This window comes from Phoca vitulina, unplaced genomic scaffold, assembly GCF_004348235.1.
Source record: "Phoca vitulina isolate PV1807 unplaced genomic scaffold, GSC_HSeal_1.0 scaffold23, whole genome shotgun sequence".
In the NCBI taxonomy this organism is placed as follows: domain Eukaryota; kingdom Metazoa; phylum Chordata; class Mammalia; order Carnivora; family Phocidae; genus Phoca; species Phoca vitulina.
In genome coordinates, this window is record NW_022589726.1 from 16,163,911 (window position 1) to 16,183,288 (window position 19,378).

General features: G+C 34.6%; 1 protein-coding gene across 1 annotated transcript; it reads right to left on the minus strand.

The window, feature by feature from the left end:
• Positions 1-4,353: 4,353 nt before the first annotated feature.
• LOC116642391 (olfactory receptor 6C2-like) lies at positions 4,354-5,276 on the minus strand. Its single transcript, XM_032420773.1, is given in 2 exon segments — positions 4,354-4,718; positions 4,721-5,276. Coding segments are annotated over 2 exon segments (921 nt in total).
• Between the last annotated feature and the right edge of the window lie 14,102 nt (positions 5,277-19,378).

The following is a 19,378-nucleotide window of genomic DNA, read 5'->3' on the forward strand; positions in this document are numbered from 1 at the left end:
GTTTGTCCAGAATCTGGTGCTTCAGGGTGTCTCCTATGAGTACTGTGTGCACCTTATTGTTGTGGCTGAGCCATGTTTGCCTTCAGTTTAGTCATCTGCAATGGCTCACTTTGTCTGTTGTGGGCAGGGTTTGGTTCCTGTGTTGTTAATGTGCCAGTCTGTGGCTTCCTTGGGCTTTAGTTGGGTCAAACCAGGCATTTGCCAGAGCTGTGGTCACACTAAACTGCAGGGTTTTCTCCCTGTCTTATCCATGAGAGGCCTTCATTAGTCGGTCTGGCCTGCAGTCAGACCAGATGTCTGCCCCTAGCCCCATGCTGGGGCCACAGTTGGACTGGTGTGTGTGGTTATCTTCCCCTTGCCCCTGGATAGGAGTCACTTTAGAGTGGTGATGGCCACTGTTGGGGCTGCTTGCACAGTGTCACAACTTGTGGTCCTGCTTTGGATGGACTCCTGCTGAGGGCTGGTCTACAGGAGAACATGAGGGTGGGGTGCATGGTGTTAGCAAGGTTTGTGCCAGTCTGCTGTGGGACCTGGATCTGCTTTGTTGAGCTCTTGTCAAGGTCAGGTTGGAGGGGGCAGGTTGCAGGAAAACTTGGGGGTGAAGCACACTGTGAGCAAACTAGGTAGAGAGTGTTTGCACTGGTTTCTGCAGGTGTCTGTGGGGGGTGGCAAAGGGAAATGGTGCCCGCCCACTCTTTGTTCTTGGAGAAGACTCCTAAAGATCCCTGCCCCTCCGGCACATGTTCTGAGATTAGTAATTAAATCTCCTTCCCATATTATCTGCATTTTTCAAACGCTGCTTTTAAGTTGTATCTCAGTGTTGCTGTTATGCTGTCTCTTTAATGGCAGGGACTCAGTTTTCTTTGCCCAGTTGCTCTCCCAGAGCCAAGCCTGCTGATTTTTAAAGTTCCAGGTGTTAAGCCCCATTGATTATAAAAACTCATAAAGTTATGCCCCTCTTGTTTTCAAAGCCAAATGTTATGGGGCTTTATCTTTCCAGTGTGGGTCTCCCATGCCTGGGATGCCTGGTGTGGGGTCTGCCCTGTCCTTTTTATAAGCTTGCATGTCTCTCCCTCCTGCAGACAGTCTTGCGGTCAGTTTTATTACTTACTGAGTGGCCACCCTTCCTGCCATTTTTGATGTGGCCTCCTCTCTACTATTAGCTGTGGAGAGTCTGCTCTGCCAGTCTTCAGGTCATTTTCTGGGTTATTTACACTGATGTGGCTGTTATCTAAGTGTGTCCATGGGGTGAGGTGAGCTTAGGATCCTCTCCCTGGAAGTCTCTGAATTGCATTTTAAGAGATGTTTGCCTCTTCCTTATTATTGTATATTAGACTATTAGCGTTTCTTTATTCAATTACATATTTTAAAATTATACATTTTTGCAAGATAATACAATGTGACATTTCAATAAGTAATTGTAATTTTTAACATCATAAATGATCTATCAAATGATGATATTTTGATTTTGATTAATCTATGCAATTATAAAATTATCAACTAGTATTTGTTTAGATTTTATTCCACTTTCTTGATATAAACATTGGGTGTTTTAGATAAAATAAAATTTCTTAAGATGTTCCCTGATGTAATTTTGATGATTATGTGTGCAATCCTGAAGAGGCAGTGCCATATCCAGAGATTACAGACCTAGAATAACATGAAACAGGACTGAACCCTGGCTCCAACACTTATTAACATTACTTAATATTCTCACATCTCAATTTACCAATGCATGAAACAAAGATTAAAAACCAATTCCAGTGCTCTTTGGAAGATTATCCATTAAAAAAATATATGTGTGTTTGTGTGTGTATTAAAGTAAATTCATAGGTAAATAATATTGTAGCTTATGTAAAGTTAGCCTAAATTGATCTCTCAGTAAATAACAACTTTTGTTAATTTTTTTCATATCTTAAAATAGAAATCAAATGTAGTAGGGTAGTTAAATCTTGATGTAAAGTTCTTTAAAAATATATAGCGTATTTTACCCATTTTTCCATTTGATTCTTTTATGAATTTTCTTGACAGAAATTAGCACTTTTCTTTAATAAGTAATTTTTTTTTTCAGTAGTTGTGAGGCTTTTTCACTAGTATATTTGAAGCTAACATATTTAATATCATTTATTTACTAGGTTTTATATATATATAGTAAAGTATGCATAAAAAGTAAAGTGCTTGACTTTCTAGAAGATTTTAGATACACAATGTAAACAAAATTTTAGTGAAATTGGTGCTAAAGAACAGAAAGTTTAGGTCAAAACAGCAGGTGGGATAAACAGTTTCTCCAGATTTAGTTTGTATGTTTGTGTGGTGGGAGAGGAAGTAACAGCCTGTAGGTGGATGACATTTACATTGAGACCTAAGTGAAAAATAGAGAAAATGGAATGGAAGAATGAGGGAAAGAGTCTTTTTTTTTTTTTTAAAGATTTTATTTATTTATTTGACAGAGAGAGACACAGCAAGAGAGGGAACACAAGCAGGGGGAGTGGGAGAGGAAGAAGCAGGCTTCCTCCCGAGCAGGGAGCCTGACGTGGGGCTCGAACCCAGGACCCTGGGATCATGACTTGAGCTGAAGGCAGACGCTTAACAACTGAGCCACCCAGGTGCCCCCCCCTTTTCTTTTTAACAGAGTCAACTGTAAGTGCCATATCCTAGAGATACCAGGAGAGAGTCCAAAAGGATGGCCATTAGGCCTGGATGCCAGAAAGCCAGGAGAAAACTTACCAACATGATAATTTACTTAGTAGTTTTATGAGCTCTTTTAAGAAAAATTGATGTACATTTTGTGGTCTTCTAATCTATATGCCATTTACTTCATGAAAAAATTTAACTATTACTTTAATTATAACTTTTCATTTGGAATTCCTTTTAGACTTCCATGTATATTGATGGTTTGTTTTCTAGATATCTTTTGAAATTCTCTTTTCATGATATACAAAAATTTATTGGTTAATTCAGCGACATTTTGAATTAAGATATTCATATTGTATTTAAACAATTGAATATTTTTCATAATTTTAACAACTTCTTTACTTCCTCAATAGCAATTAACATTTTGACACTGAACTTATAATATCATATCCTTTTAGAAAACAGCTTTTCCTCACATTTAAAATATTATGTATTTTATAATAAAATGGTAAACTCATCCAGAAGACATAACAATCCCCAAATTACATGCATCATGTAATAGAGTTCACAATACATAAAGCAAAAAAAATAAATGGAGAAATAGAAAAGTGTAAAAAAAAAAAAAAAATTATGTATTTTATATAGTCTGTGAAACTTTTACTTTTAAAATTTCAGCATTTTATATGAGTGTGTGTGTGTGTGTGTGTGTGTGTGTGTGTGTATTTACAAATAAATACACTCCAGGATCCTAGATATCAAATTCTACTTCCATTTAAGACACATTTATTTGGGTATGTATTTACTTTTATTTTCTTTACTTTTCAATTATATCATATTACTCTTTGCCAATGGTGCTTTTTTTTTCTTTTTCAAATTTTTATTTAAATTCCAGTTAGTTAACATATAATATTAATTTCAGTATAATATTAGTTTCAGGTGTAGAACTTAGTGATTCATCACTTACATATAACACCCAGTGCTTATCACAAGTGCCCTCTTTAATACCCGTCACCCATTTAACCCCTTCCCCTGCCCACCTCTTCCCAATGGTGCTTTTAAAAAAAATTTAGTAATACAGGATTATTAGTGAGCTAAGTATAATCAGGGATATTACTAATTAAAAATTTGTGCCTAGAGCAGTGCCTGGGTGGCTTAGTTGGTTAAGCCCCTGACTCTTGATCTCAGTTCAGGTCTTGATCGCAAGATCGAGTTCAAACCCTGTGTTGGGTTCCACATTGCGCATGGTGCCTAGTTAAAAAATTTTTTTGCTTAGAACTTGACCTGCCAGGACTAGGTACTCAATACATTTTAATTTAATCAATTAACATTCAGCAACATTTAGATTAGAAGATTAGAAGAGCACTTTAAATCCATTATTTTTTGCAAGTCCAAGAAAATATAAGATAAGCTATTTATTTCGTTTGGTTCTCATTTGTTTTATTTTTCTGCATTTCAGTTTTGTTTGTGAGATTAGAAGTAAAATCGGGCTTACGTTTAATAGAAAATTATTATCATGTCCTCTGATTGGGATCTTGGGTTTGTTTGCAGGGTGGGAGGTTAAAGGAGTGAATTCATGTGGTGAAGGGTATTCATTCTGGATGCAATAAATGTTTGAGAAAGTTAACCTAAATAGAGATCAGATTAAAAAGAGACAAACAGATTTAGAGCTTCATGGTTTATGCTTAGCTTGTTATTTTATTTCTGGACTTGAGCATTCTCTTACTTTTTTGATACCAATGCAGTTTTTTTGAAGAACTCATTGAAGGCTTGTCTCACTTGTTTGTTTCTCAGAGTGTAAATGAATGGGTTCAACATGGGAGCTATGGATGACATTAGCACTGCCACACCCTTATTAATAGTCACTGATTCCTTTGCTGAAGGCTTAACATAGATGAAAATACAGCTTCCGTAGGTGATGGAAACAACAGTCATGTGAGAAGAACAAGTAGAAAAGGCTCTTTTCCTTTGTTGGGCAGAGGGGAATCGTAGAATGGTCTTGATGATGTGAATGTAAGACAGAAGAACACACACAAGGGTCAGAATGAAGGTCAGCACAGCACAGACCACAACCAACTGCTCTATGAGCATGAAATCTTCAAGATTGGAGATGCATCACAGAAAAAATAATCGATCACATTTGAATCACAGAATTTCAAATTTAGGAACAGAGTAAGTGGTGGGAATATGATCAACAAGCCAGCCATCCAACAGCAGAGGACAAGCCTCTTGCAGACTCTGCTGTTCATGATGGTCACATAATGCAGGGGTTTGCAGATAGCCACATAGCGGTCATAGGACATTGTAGCCAAGAGAAAAAATTCTGTTACTCCAAAGACGTCGATAAAAAACACTTGAATAACGCAAATATTAAATGCAATTGACCTGTCACCTGTTGCTATGTTGTACAAATATCTAGGGATACATGCAGATGTGAATGAAATTTCTAATAAAGCAAAATTCTGTAGGAAGAAGTACATTGGTGTTTTAAGATGAGAGTCAACTAAAGTGAGGGATATGATGGTCAGGTTCCCAGTTATACTCAACATGTAAGTAAGAAATAGAAACATAAAAATTGGAATCTGAAGTTGAGGGTCATCTGTCAGTCCCAATAAGATGAAGGTTGTTACTGTGTGGTTTTTCATCACTGACTACTGAATTTTATTCAATTTCACATAAAATTTAGAGATATTTTATTTGAATAGAGTGGTGTCAAAGCTAGATGGGAATAAACAGTGACTACCAGAGACAGCATACAAAGGAACATGTGGTTTCTTCTATAAATTAATGATTGATATTGCTAATACTCTGGCTACTCAATTGTTTATTTTATTTTATTCTTTTGGCAGTTTTGTGAGAGATGTTTAAACTTTTTTTTTTTTTAGTGAGTGGCTACTACTATTTTTTTTTATTATGTTATATTAATCACCATACATTACATCATTAGTTTTTGATGTAGTGTTCCATGATTCATTGTTTGCATATAACAGCCAGTGCTCCATGCAGAACGTGCCCTCTTTAATACCCATCACCAGGCTAACCCATCCCCCCACCGCCTCCCCTCTAGAATATTAAACATATTTTTAAAAATGTTCTACCATCTCATTTTCCTCTTTTCTTTCACAGTTTTAATCTATACCCAAGAATGGATTTTCTCATGTGATTAGATATGACCTACATTGTGGTGTGTGATTCAACAAAATTATAATTTCTTCTTATATCTAACATTTCTTCTTTCTTTCTTTCTTTTTTTTTTAAAGATTTTATTTATTTATTTGAGAGAGAGAATGAGACAGAGAGCATGAGAGAGGGGAGGGTCAGAGGGAGAAGCAGACTCCCCGCTGAGCGGGGAGCCCGATGCGGGACTCGATCCCGGGACTCCAGGATCATGACCTGAGGTGAAGGCAGCCGCTTAACCGACTGAGCCACCCAGGCGCCCCTCTTCTTTATTTCAAAAGTGAATATCTCGATTTAATTTGTTTTATGTCTTTTCTTGAAGATGTGGTCATGATAAAATATAAATATATAAAAAGTGACCTGGGCTCCATCAGGCTCTGCTGATCCATCTGTGACCTGCATTTTGCATCGTGCCACGGTGACCAAGCATGTGTTTATGTTTTGTTTCGTGTTTTAACATGCAACTTCCACATTGTTGGATCACTCCTCTGACTCTCATGTTTCTCTGGTAGTATGCAATTTATACTCAGTGTCCACTGGATACATGTTACAGAGAGTATTTTAATGCACAGTTTATCTGCTGCATATGAAGAAATGTTGGGATCACTGATACACAGCTGGAAAAAACCCCACATATTTCAGTCTGTTTAGTTAAGAATGGAAAACACTGTAATACCTCATTATCACTAAGCTCAAAATCAAATAAAAAATACTAAATATACTCTCCACACACCTGTCTTTACTCTTTCTCACTCTAAGTTGCAGTGGCAGCATCATGCTGATTCAGAGCACACCTTCTATAGAGAGATCTCCATCTCACTACACCTGGCTTTCCTGCCCACCTCTGTATGACCTTGGGCAAGTTTCCCAACCTCTCGGCCTTCAGTTTTTTAATCTATAAAATGGAGATAATAAGAGTATCTACCATATACAGTTAAAATAATTAGACGAGGTAATACATTTATAATAAAAGCTGATGCATAGTATATGCTTCATATGTGTCAGCTAGTATTATCTGGACTCCCACAGGTAAGTCATGTGACGTGAACTCAAAACCACAAAATCCTGAGTGGGATTTATGCTCTGTGCAAGTCATATCTTCTTTCTAGTCCACATTTCTTATAGTAAGAGGAATAGATTATATTTACTGAAAATTTACCATGTGATAGGTAAAAAAAAAAAAAAAAAAATCCCCGCCTCAATCTCTCTCTCTGTCCTTCCACACTGCATCTTTACTTCCCAGTCTTCAAAACTACCCAGGTAAATCTACTTATTTGTGATTTTCACATGGAACATCACTTCTATTGAGAAGTCTTCTAAACTCTATGTATTGACTGGTCCTTGTTTGTGCTCTCATAACAAATAATTGTTACTGCCATCTTAGCACTTTCAGTGAGAAAGTAAGTTTGTTGAAAATAGTGACTCTTGTCTTTTTTACTGGGATAGCTCTAAAACTAACAATCCTAGACTTATAGTCAATGGTAAGACACTGTTGTATAGGGGCGCCTGGGTGGCTCAGTCGTTAAGCGTCTGCCTTCGGCTGGGGTCATGATCCCAGGGTCCTGGGACTGAGCCCCACATCAGGCTGCCTGCTCAGCGGGAAGCCTGCTTCTCCCTCTCCCACTCCCTCTGCTTGTGTTCCCTCTCTCGCTGTCTCTCTCTCTCTGTCAAATAAATAAAAAAGAAAAAGACAAAAAAAAAAAAAGACATATTGTTGTATATATACATACACGTATATATCTTATTCATTTGCCTACATATTCAAAGCTATCTTCTGTCCTATTTGGGTTTCATCTTGAAACTGCTTTCTGGGGCACCTGGGTGGTGCAGTCAGTTAAGTGTCCAACTCTTGGTTTTGGCTCAGGTCTGATCTTGGGGTTGTGGGATCAAGCACCGCGTTGGGCTGTGCACTCAGTGGGGGAGTCTGCTTGAGATTCTCTTTCTCTCCCTCTCCCTCTGGCCCCAGCCCCCCGCTCTCTCTCTCTCAAATAAATAAATAAAATCTTTAAAAAAAAAAAAGAAAGGACATATTTCCCTTTAAAAAAAAAACAAAAACTTTGTTCCTATCATGGTTTCCTTCAACTCACTGTGGGACTTTAATTGTATCCATGCTGAAATTACTACAATGTATCATGTACCTTTTTTCAAGATTATTGACACATATTTTATAAAGGCCAGTGCCATTGGGTGTTAATTCACACAATTTCACCATGAAATATTCATCTGTTCAGTTTACTTTCATTCTTGTCTTCTGCAGAGAAAGATTTTTTTCCCTCTTAAATTTCCATTTATGTTTCTTCAATGCATATTTTCATATTTTAAAACTGGAGTTTAAGAACTCTCTAATTTTTGCATTGGCTTAATAGTTCTTCCATAGTTTTTCCTCAGCTATCACACTTAGTTTTACTAACATACTCAAAAACTTTTTTAGTTTTGAACTAGTATCTCCAGGATTTGAGTGTCTCATATAAATGAATAGAAGGCAATATGCTTTTCAATTTCCTGGCAAAAATTAATTAGCTTGTGCTGTGATTGGCTGTCATTTGTTCCATAAAATACTCACTTTCTCCAGAGATGAGGGCAGGATCATCTCTCACTGTATGCCCAGTTACTACAATTAAAGCCCAAGGTTTACTATCACTTTCATTGGACAGGAGAGATGACAATGATTTTTTTGAAGAGTTTTGACATTCCTAGGAATTAAAGGGGCACACCATAATAACTATAATAGATAATTTTAATGAAGTGGAAAGATACTCTTTTCAGCCTGCCTAACTTCCTCAATCCATTATTTCTCATTATTTCCCATTCCAGTGGCTCCTAGAGCTTTACATGGTAATGTGCTCTTTCCTGTACCCTCTAGGTGGTGGCCCTTGTTCCAAAATATTTTTCATTTATTCCATTCATTAATGCTGTTTTTAAGAGACGAGGTTTAAGATGAAAGAAAAGTTACCATTACAGCCCACATCTCAAGAAATTACTAGAGCATAAGCAATAGTTTTTTTTCCCAAGTGCACAGGATTAATCCAAGGAAATAATATGGAAATGAAAAGCAGTAATGAAAGCCCAAACCAGGTGTTTATTGTGTAAATATAATATGTAGCTTGATGTGAAAACTATATATGATAATATGCACAATTAAGTATATTGTAAAAAGAAAATATATATTTACATGAGTTTAAAAAAACTATGGGATGCCTGGCTGGCATATATATTTTCAGATTTTCAGAATTTCAGATTTTCAGATTTTCAGAAATTTCAGAAGAATTTCAAGAATTTTGGTCCTTTTTATGTCTAGGAAGTATAATGTTTTAAGTTTCTAAGTTTTATATATATATATACATATATATTATGTTTTAAGTTTCTCTCTCTCTATATATATACATATATATATAATGTTTTAAGTTTCTAAGTTTTTTTAAAGATTTTATTTATTTGAGAGAGAGAGAGAGTGAAGAGAGAGAGAGCAGGAGTGGGGAGAGAGGCAGAGGGAGAGGGAGAAGCAGGCTCCCAAGGAGCAGGGAGCCCGACGCGGTGCTGGATCCCAGGACCCTGGGATCATGACCTGGGCCCAAGGCAGTTGCTTAACTGACTGAGCCACCCAGGCGTCCCCAAAGAGTTTTATATTTTAAAAAAGATCTAGGATAACTAACTTTGCCAATATTATGTAAATTGTCATATCAGTGATTTTTAATGTAGGTAGACATTTTCTCTTTAAAGAGGAAAATGAGTGTGTGGCCAAGATAACTTCTCACTGCATATAAGTCCACATTATCTTTATGTAAACTATAAAAAGCAGCATTCAAAAAATACATCTCAGAATTATCTGTGCATCTTTATATAATAATTCAAATATTACTTACATCTGATTTTGGTAAATCTTGTCAAATTTGCTTCTCAGAGAAAAATTGACACGTAGATTTACCAAAGATGAAAATAAATGAAATGGCCTCATCTTCTGAGAGTTAATTTTAGCTTCAGTTGATTATTTAACAATGAGCCCTAAAAGCTAATGTGATGAAGAGGATCTATTAGAAAAGGTTTGTGTGGCATTTACTTGGTCTCAGTTTATGACTCTACTTACCCTGACTGATGCTCTGGGAGAGCCTAGAACTCCTTGTATTTTTCACCTTCAACACACTGAGAAGATTTTCAGAATTTCAGATTTTCAGATTTTCAGAAATTTCAGAAGAATTTCAAGAATTTTGGTCCTTTTTATGTCTAGGAAGTATTTTCTAGCTCTCTCTTGGTTGAAAGTAAAATATAGTTAAAATATTTTCTCCTCTTGTTTGAAGTCACTGTTACGATTTCTCTGGAAAAGATAAGAGGCTTTTACATTATTAAGATTTATATTTGATTTATTTGCTAAATTTCAAACTAAATAATAAACAACTAAGTCCTTGGTGACCCAGGTTCAAACATCACTAATTAGCCTTTGTAATGAATCTGGGCAAAAATCCTAAAAGATGCAGCAGGGGGGGCAGTGTCCTTAGAGACACAAAGATAAACAATAGCATCAGGCACAGGCCAAGATGCAACAGTAAAAAAACAGATGGTCAAGAAGTAGTCTGCGTTTCCTGCCTTTCTTCCCTAAAATATATGGAAGCTGAAAGATCACAACTCTATTCCATTAATCATTTTTTCTCAATCATTAAAAAGGATAAAATAGGAAAATATTAGAAAACTCAAAGCAACTAAATCGTTTTAATATTTTAAGGAAAGGTATGAATATATATGAATATTTAAAAAAATAAAAATGCTTTTTCCATCTTCCCCTTTCAGCACTTCCTAAGATTGGTCATATATAGATTCATATAAAGATAGTTTTTTTTTTTTTGGTTAAAGATTTTATTTATTTGTCAGAGAAAGAGAGAGAGCACAAGCAGGGGGAGTTGCAGGCAGAAGGAGAAGCAGGTTCGCTGCCGAGCAAGGAGCCCAATGCAGGACTCGATCCCAGGACCCCTGGGATCGTGACCTGAGCCGATGGCAGACGCTTAACCGACTGAGCCACCCAGGCATCCCATAAAGATAGTTTTTTTAAACTCATGTAAATATATATTTTCTTTTTACAATATACTTAATTGTGCGTATTATCATGTATAGTTTTCACATCAAGCTACTATATTTACACAATAAACACCTGGTTTGGGCATTCACTACTGCTTTTCATTTTCATATTATTTCCTTGGATTAATCCTGTGCACTTGGGAAAAAAAAAACTATAGTTTATGCTCTAGTAATTTCTTGAGATGTGGGTTGTAATGGTAACTTTTCTTTCATCTTACAATAATATGTAACATATCAAAATGTGTGCAATATAGCAGCACATTGTTTAGAGGGAAATTTTTACTTAAAATGTAATATATTGAAAAACCAGTGACCTAAGGGTTCATTTTAAGAGATTACAAGAACAAGCTAAAACAGAATAAATAGAAGGAAGAATAATAAAAGTAGAAATCAGTTATATAGAGAATAAATATAAGATTAAAGAAATAAATGCAACTATTAAATGATTTCTTTAAAAAAGGAAAACTTGTAGGTATAGTCAAGAAGAAGCAAAAGAGAAAAAATAAGAAATTATCCAAAATGAAATTATCCAAATGAAAAACAGGAGGATCAATGCAGATGCAACAAATATTAAAATAATAATAAAGCACATCATAAAGAACATTAGGCCAATAAAATAGTTTACATAATATATTAGTTTATGTTAAAAACACAACTAAAAAAGAGAAAGAAAAAGAAAATATAAATATTCCAATGTAAGTCAAAATTACTGAATCCATAATTACTAATATTCTCACAAAGAAAATTCAGGGCCAAATGGCTTCGCTAGTAAATTATTCCAAATATTTAAAGAAAAAATTATACTAATTTTATGTAAACCAACCCAGAGAAGAGTAAAAGGAAGAATAATTCTCAACTTGGTTATGGGGGCAGTATAACTTTCATGCCAAAATTGGAAATGATTTTGCAAGAAGTTAAGTTACAGGTTGATTTTTGTCATAATAATCATAAAAATCCTTAAATATGAATTATCAAGTTAAATAGTGTTAGAAAAGGATATGTGTAACCATAAAGAGAGGTTAAATTCTAGGAATTCTAGAAATTCTAGGTTGGTTTAACCTTTGAAAATCAGTAAATGTAATCTACCACATTAGTAGAATGAAGGGAAAAAAATATCATCTCAATAATGCAGAAAAAAGCATTTTGTAACTACAATTCCCACTCATTATTAAACATTCTTAGCAAATTAGGAATAGAAACAAAGTTTGTTAGTCTGATGAAGGGAATCTAGAAAATATGTTATTTATTTTTTTAGTGAAGACTGTCATTCAATATCCTATTATTTTCAGGTGTATATTACAGTGAATCAATATTTTTATACATACAAAATGATCCCCACGATAAGTCTAGCTACCATATGACACTGTACAAAATAATTACAATATTTTTGGCTATATTCCCTGTGTTGTACATTACATCCCCATGATTTATTTTATCATTGGAAATTTGTACCTCTTAATTTTCTTCACCTATTTCACCTGCCACCCAACCCCTAGCTCCTCTGGAAACCAACAGTTTCCTCTATCTATGAGTCTGTTTCTGTTTTGTTTTGTTTTTTTAAGATTTATTTATTTATTTTAGAGAGAGAGCATAGGGGGCAGGGGCAGAGAGAGCAGGAGAGAGAGTCTCAAGCAGACTCTGTGCTGAGCCCCAATGTGGGGCTTGATCTCACGATCCTGAGATCACAACCTGAGCCTAAACCAAGAGTCAGACACTCAACCGACTGTGCCACCTTGGCACTCCCTGTTTTGTTTTTTTGCTCATTTGTTTTAGATCCCACATGTAAGTGAAATTATATGGTATTTGTCCTCCTCTGTCTTTCTTATTTCATGTAGTGTAATACCCTCTAGGTCCATTCATGTCACAAATGGCAAGATTTCATTATTTTTTATGGCTGGGTAATATTCCATTACATATATTTATTATATAATATATAATCATATAAATATATTTTATTAAATTATATAAAATGTATTAAATATGCATATAATATATTTATAAATAACATATCATTGTATATATTATATATATCCTATCTTCTTTATCCATTCATCTATGAATGAACACATAGGTTGCTTCCATATCTTGGCTATTATAAATAATGCTGCAATGAACATAGGGGTGCAGTATTTGTCTCTTCAAATTGGTGTTTTTTGTTTTCTTCAGGTAAATACCCAGAAGTAGAATTGTTTAATCATATGGTAGTTCTATTTTTAATTTTTTGAGGAACCTGCGTACTGTTTTCCAAAATGGCTGGACCAATTTAAATTTCCACCAAGAGTTCCCTTTTCTCTATATCCTCACAAATGGTTGTTACTTTTTGTCTTTTTGATGATAACCAATCTGACGGGTGTGAGATAATATGTATTGTGATTTTGGTTTGCATTTCCCCGATGATCAGTGAAGTTGAGCATGTGCCTGTTGACCATCTGCATATCTTTGGAAAAATGTCCATTCAAGTTCTCTGTCCATTTTTTTAAAAAAGATTTTATTTATTTATTTGTCAGAGGGAGAGACAGGTTCTCTGTCCATTTTTTGACTGGGTTGTTTATTTTTTTGATATTCAGTGTACTTTTTTTACATATTTTGATTATCAACCCCTAACAGATGTATGATTTGCAAATATCTTCCCCCACCCAGTAGGTTGCCTTTTTGTTTTGTTGATGGTTTCCTTCACTGTGCAGAAGCTTTTCAGTTTGATGTAATCTCATTTGTTTATTTTAACTTTTGTTGCCCTTGATTGAGGAGACTGGTCCAAAAAAAAAAAAAAAATGTTGTTGAGACCAGTGTCAAAGAGCTTACTGCCTTTGTTTTCTTCTAAGAGTTTCATGATTTTAGGTTTTACATTCAAGTCTTAAATCCATTTTGCATTTATTTTTGTATATGGTGTAAGATAGTGGTCCAATTTCATTTTTTTTAAACATAGCTGTCCAGCTTTCCCAGCACCATTAATGAAGAGATTATCTTTTCCCCATTGTATATTCTTGCCTCCTTAGTCATAGGTTGATTAACTATGTGTGTGGGTTTATTTCTGAGCTTTCTGTTGTATTCCACTGATCTTCGTGTCTGTTTTCATGCCAGTACCACCATCCTATTTTGATTACTATAACTTTGTAATATAATTTGAAATCAGGGCATGTGATACCTCCAGCTTGGGTTTTTTTTTTTTTTGTCAAATTGCTTTGGCTATTTGGGGGCTTTTGTGGTTCCATACAAATTTTAGGATTCTTTGTTATAGTTCTGTGAAAAATGCTATTGGTATTTTAATGGGGATTGCATTGAATCTGTAGATTGCTTTGGGTAGTATGGACATTTTAACAATATTAATTTTTCCAATCCATGAGTATAGATTATCTTTCCATTTATTTGTATCTTCCATTTATTTCATCAGTGTTTTATAGTTTTCAGAGTACAGATCTTTCACCTCCTTGGTTACATTTCTTCCTAGGTATTTATTTTGAATATTGAAATCTTCTCTCTTTAGTTGAGGAATATGACAGGATGTCCACTCCCACCATTTTTATTTATCATTGTATTGGGGGGCCTAGACAGAGCAATAAAGAAAAGAAAAATAAATATAATAGCCTGTCATTATTTGCATATTATTTGATTGTGTTTTGACATATTTAAAAGACACTACAGGTAAATCACTAGAATTAATTACTAAATTTAATAACTAGTAATTATTAAATTTGGGAAGGTTGATAGACCAAAATCAATATTCAAAAACAATAGTACCTCTAAAACTAGCAACAATTAGAAAATAAAAATTAAAAAAATCCATATAAAATAACAACATATTATCAAAGGCTGAGTAATGAATCCATCAAAATACCAGTAATGTGTCTATCAATATTGTGCAAGGCCTCTATACACTTAAAATTGAAATATTTTTGAAAGTAATTAAAGACACAAATGGGACTGTTTTAACGGATTAGAATTCTCAATGTTATAATAACATGGATTTTCCCCAAACTGGCCTGTTGGTTTAAATGCAATCTTAACTTAAAATCACTGAAGAGAATTTTTTTCCTTGTAGAAATTGCCAAGGTTTTTAAGGTTTTATGAAAAACAAAGGGCTGATAAGAAAAAAGTAAACTTGAGGAAGTAGAAGACAGTTGTTTGGATTATACTACCCGATATGAAAACTTATTATAAAGCTACTATAAACAGAATAGTATAGCGTTGGTTCAGAGATAAGCATATCAATGGAATTAAATAATGAACCCTGAAAAAGATTCACTCACACAACAGCAATTGATTATGACAAAATTGCCACTGAATTCAAGGAGAAAGGGGAAATTTTTTCAAGAAATGATTCTGAGTTATTTCAATATTCACATGGAAAAAAAGAACATAGTTCCCTATCTCAAACCATAGAAAAAGTCAATTCCAGATGGGCCATTAACCTTAATTTGTAAGAACTGTGAGTGAAACTTATAGAATAGAACGTAATTACCTACCTTCATAATGTTGAGTTAACAAAAATTTCTGAAACAAACAAAACCCCCAAAACAAAACAAAAAACAAAGAGCCCTGTAAACAACAGAAATGAAATGATGGATTGGACTTCATTAAAGTTAAGAACTTTTGTTTTTCAAATTTAACATAAACAACATGAACAGGCAAGACATAGATAAGGGATAAATAACTTCAGTATATACCACTGACAAAGGACTGATATATAGAAAATTTATAAAACTCCTAAAAATAAATTCAAGTTGAAAGAAATCTAATAGAAAGGACAAATTATTTGAATAGGCACTTCACAAAATAGGATGTCTTATATCCAAAAAACCTATAACAGGGTATTCCACATCCTCAGTCATAACATGGCTAAAATTAATAGGTCTGACAAAGTTTCATGTTGGCAAGAATATGGAGCAATTATAACCCATATACATTGCTGATAAGAAGATAAATTGGTACACTATTTTCGAATGTTGTTTGACAATGTCAACTAAGCTAAACATATGGCTACCATATAGCCTATCAATTCCACTTGTAGTTCTATATTCTACAGATATGAGTGTATATGTCTGCCAAAAAACATGTACAAGAATATTCTTTGACCTTTATTTATAATAGTTATATATAGGAAACAACATAAATATTTATTAATAGGAGATGGCTAAATTAATTGTGCTATATTTCTATAATTGATTACAACTTATAAATTAAAGGAATTGAGTACTGATAACATAAGAACTTGGACAACTGTCACAGACATAATGTCAAGCAAATGAAACTAGACCCCAAAGAGTACATTCTGTGTATTCCTATTTGTATGATGGTCATGATTATACAAAACTGATCTTTGGCATTGAGTCAGCATAGCAGATACATTTGGGAGGATACTGTTATAGAGTGGCATGAAAGAGATGTCTGGGATGCTGAAAATGTGCTGTATCTGGATCTGTGTGATGGTTACATGAGTATCAATGCTTATGAAAACTCATCAAGCTGTGCACAGTGAATTATGTTCTATATTATATATTATCATCAGTGTTTAAAAAGTATTTATATTTTTGGAGAGTCATACCAAAGTGTATATGAAATAAAATACGTATCTGTTTCAAATAATCAACCAGGGGTTGGAAGGAATGGACCTGTTTGTAGATGAAACAAGTTGGCTATAAATTGATACCTGTTGATATGATCAATACAGCACTGTGCATTAGGAAATTTTCTCTATGTAAGTTTAAAAGAAATGAGGTGCTTAACACACAGCTTGGGGTAGAATAAACACTCAAAAATATTTGTTGTTGATGTTAAGATGTTTTTAACATTTTGGACATTTTAAGGAATTTAGGAAACTAGTTGTAATTACTCCTGGGCTGAAAAAGGCAGGCATCTTAGAACAAGACCTGGAGGACTATAATTTCTCAGTCTGGGCCCTCAGGTAAGCTATTATTAGTGGGCCTGAGGAGTAAGGACTTTTATTCCTATAATGCAGGCCTTGTGTAGCTCCTTGTTTCAAGACAGGCGAGGGTTATTATTGCAATCTAAATTTCCAGAAACTGACAGTTTCTAATAACTTAGTAGTCATTAAGTCCACTCATCTCTGGAAACACCCAGTGTTTGTCAGATCAGGGGTTCAGGACAAGGAGAATATAATTTTTAAAAGTATTGTCTATCTGGGAGTGAGGGCATCGACTAGACCAGTGAAGGACATGTGAGAAGGTCAGGCAAAGGTGAAAAATGACGTGGAAAAAATGAATCCACCACAGAGTCAGAGCTTTTGCATGAACTGGAGTTAATGCTGTAGAACAGTTGACGCAATGAGTTGCCAAAAAGCTCTGCCTGCATTAGAAAGAGCTTCCCAAGGCTCCTGAACTCATTGCACTCAGCCGTCCTTCCTACCTACTTGATGCCAAGGAGTATTGTTCTAAAAAAATCACATGGCTTACATATTCAGATTCCCATTATTTATATTAATTTGTGTATGTATATATATTTTAAGATTTTTAATTTATTTATTTGACAGAGACAGACACAGCGAGAGAGGGAACACAAGCAGGGGGAGTGGGAGAGGGAGAAGCAGGCTTCCCGTCGAGCGGGGAGCCTGATGCGGGGCTTGATCCCAGGACCCTGGGATCATGACCCGAGCCGAAGACAGACGCTTAAAGACTGAGCCACCAGGTGCCCCTAATTTGTATATATTTAAAAGTTCAACTTTTTTTAAAAGAAAATTAGAGTTATGCTAGTGGTCACTACATTTATATTTTCATTCAAAAGTTCTTTTCATTTTTAACCCACAGATTAATTTGTGCATTATCAATCTTATATTAAAAACATGTACTGCATTTTATAGGTTACGCCTATGTGAGCAGTTTTTAATATTAGGGTTAATATTTTTAAATATTACTTATACTGATTTCGTTACATGTAGGTTTTGCTTTAGGAGTCTCTTGAAAATATCTTTTTGCTGAAAGTGTTTCTTTGGTGAGGCTTCCTTAAGTCAAATACAGAATTTTGGGTCTAATAAACAGAAGTTAAATTCTGAGTCCACTACTAACCAGCACTGCTTAAATATCTGAAGCATTCCAATAGATAGGTGATGTGAGCCACATATTTAATTCAGACTTCTATAGCCATATTATAAATTAAAAATAAATCAGTTTAAATGGTATATTTTATGTAATCGAATATATCAAAATATTATTTCAACCTGTAATCAATATAAAATTGTTTTTGAGATATATCTCAATCAAGGTCCCTGAAATGTCATAATTTTGTTTTACTTCCTTGTTTCTCAAGGTGTCAATGAATGGGTTCAGGAAGAAGTTCTGCACATAGGAAGCATGGAGCTCTGTCACGCCCTTAGTAATAGCCACTGTTTCCATGGCTGATTGTGTTATATAGATGAAAGTACTGCTTCTATAGGTTTCCTTTGAGTTGTAGTCATTTCTGTGCCTAATTTAGGTGCATTTCATGTTTTTACTTGTTTACACTTTTTTACATGTTTTCACAATCTTCCTAATCATTTTAGTTTCTCAACAGCCAATGCATATAGTTATAGATAAAGGTATAGAAACAAATACAGATGCAGATATATAACCATTGTCTTTAGGAATTTACTCATCTTTTCAGAAGAATTGTTAGCACTTTTACTTCAAATTAACTGCTAGTCTGTGATTTTTTGAGTATTCAAAATTGTACGAGCCTACATTTTATAATTCAGCTTCTGCATTAAGATGCAAACATTTGTCATAGCTTCCTTTTTTTTTTTAAAGATATTTTTGTTGTTTGTAATTGTGAAAGGTGAAATAAAATGGAGTCATTTATGTGAAGGGGTTTAAAAATGAATCTGGGAGGCAACTAAGGAGGTGGGCTGTATGCAGTCCTCACCAGGTAGAACCATGAATTTCTGAACTGGGCCAAACCGCAAATACCTCAAGGACTGTGCAAGAACATTTGCAACTTGCTACAGTAATGGACTTGTGCTTAGTGATGGCCTTAGCAACCAGTTACGTGCCGAGATTAGTTTTCTGCCACCAACACCAATCAAAATTTTTGTAGACAACTTACATGAGCATTCCCTTTTTTGTCTTTAAAACCTCCTGATTTTGCTCCCTAGTGGAACACTATTTGGGTTGCTGCCCAAATCTGTGTACCTGAGTTGTAATTCTTTGATCCCAAATACACACTTTTGCTTGACTATTGCCTCCTGACAATTGTAGGTTGACAGTGATGTTTATATTTTATTTAATGCACTAGTCACATATCCTTTCTCAAGTGTAAGGCATTTAAGGGCAAGAAATCTGCAGGGTTTCTACTCTATCTCCAGTGCCTAAAATGGTGCCTGGCATCAAAAATGCTCTTGGAAGCTAGAATTGGAAAAGGCAATAAACACAATTAATCTATCCAAAATATATAATTAACTTGCTGGTTCTGCTTATTTTGTCGTTTTGTTTGCAGTTTTGTAAAGGCTTGTTAAGACGTGAAGTCATTTTTTTTGTTTCCTAGAAATGTATCACATTTTCTTTTCTTTTTTTTTTTT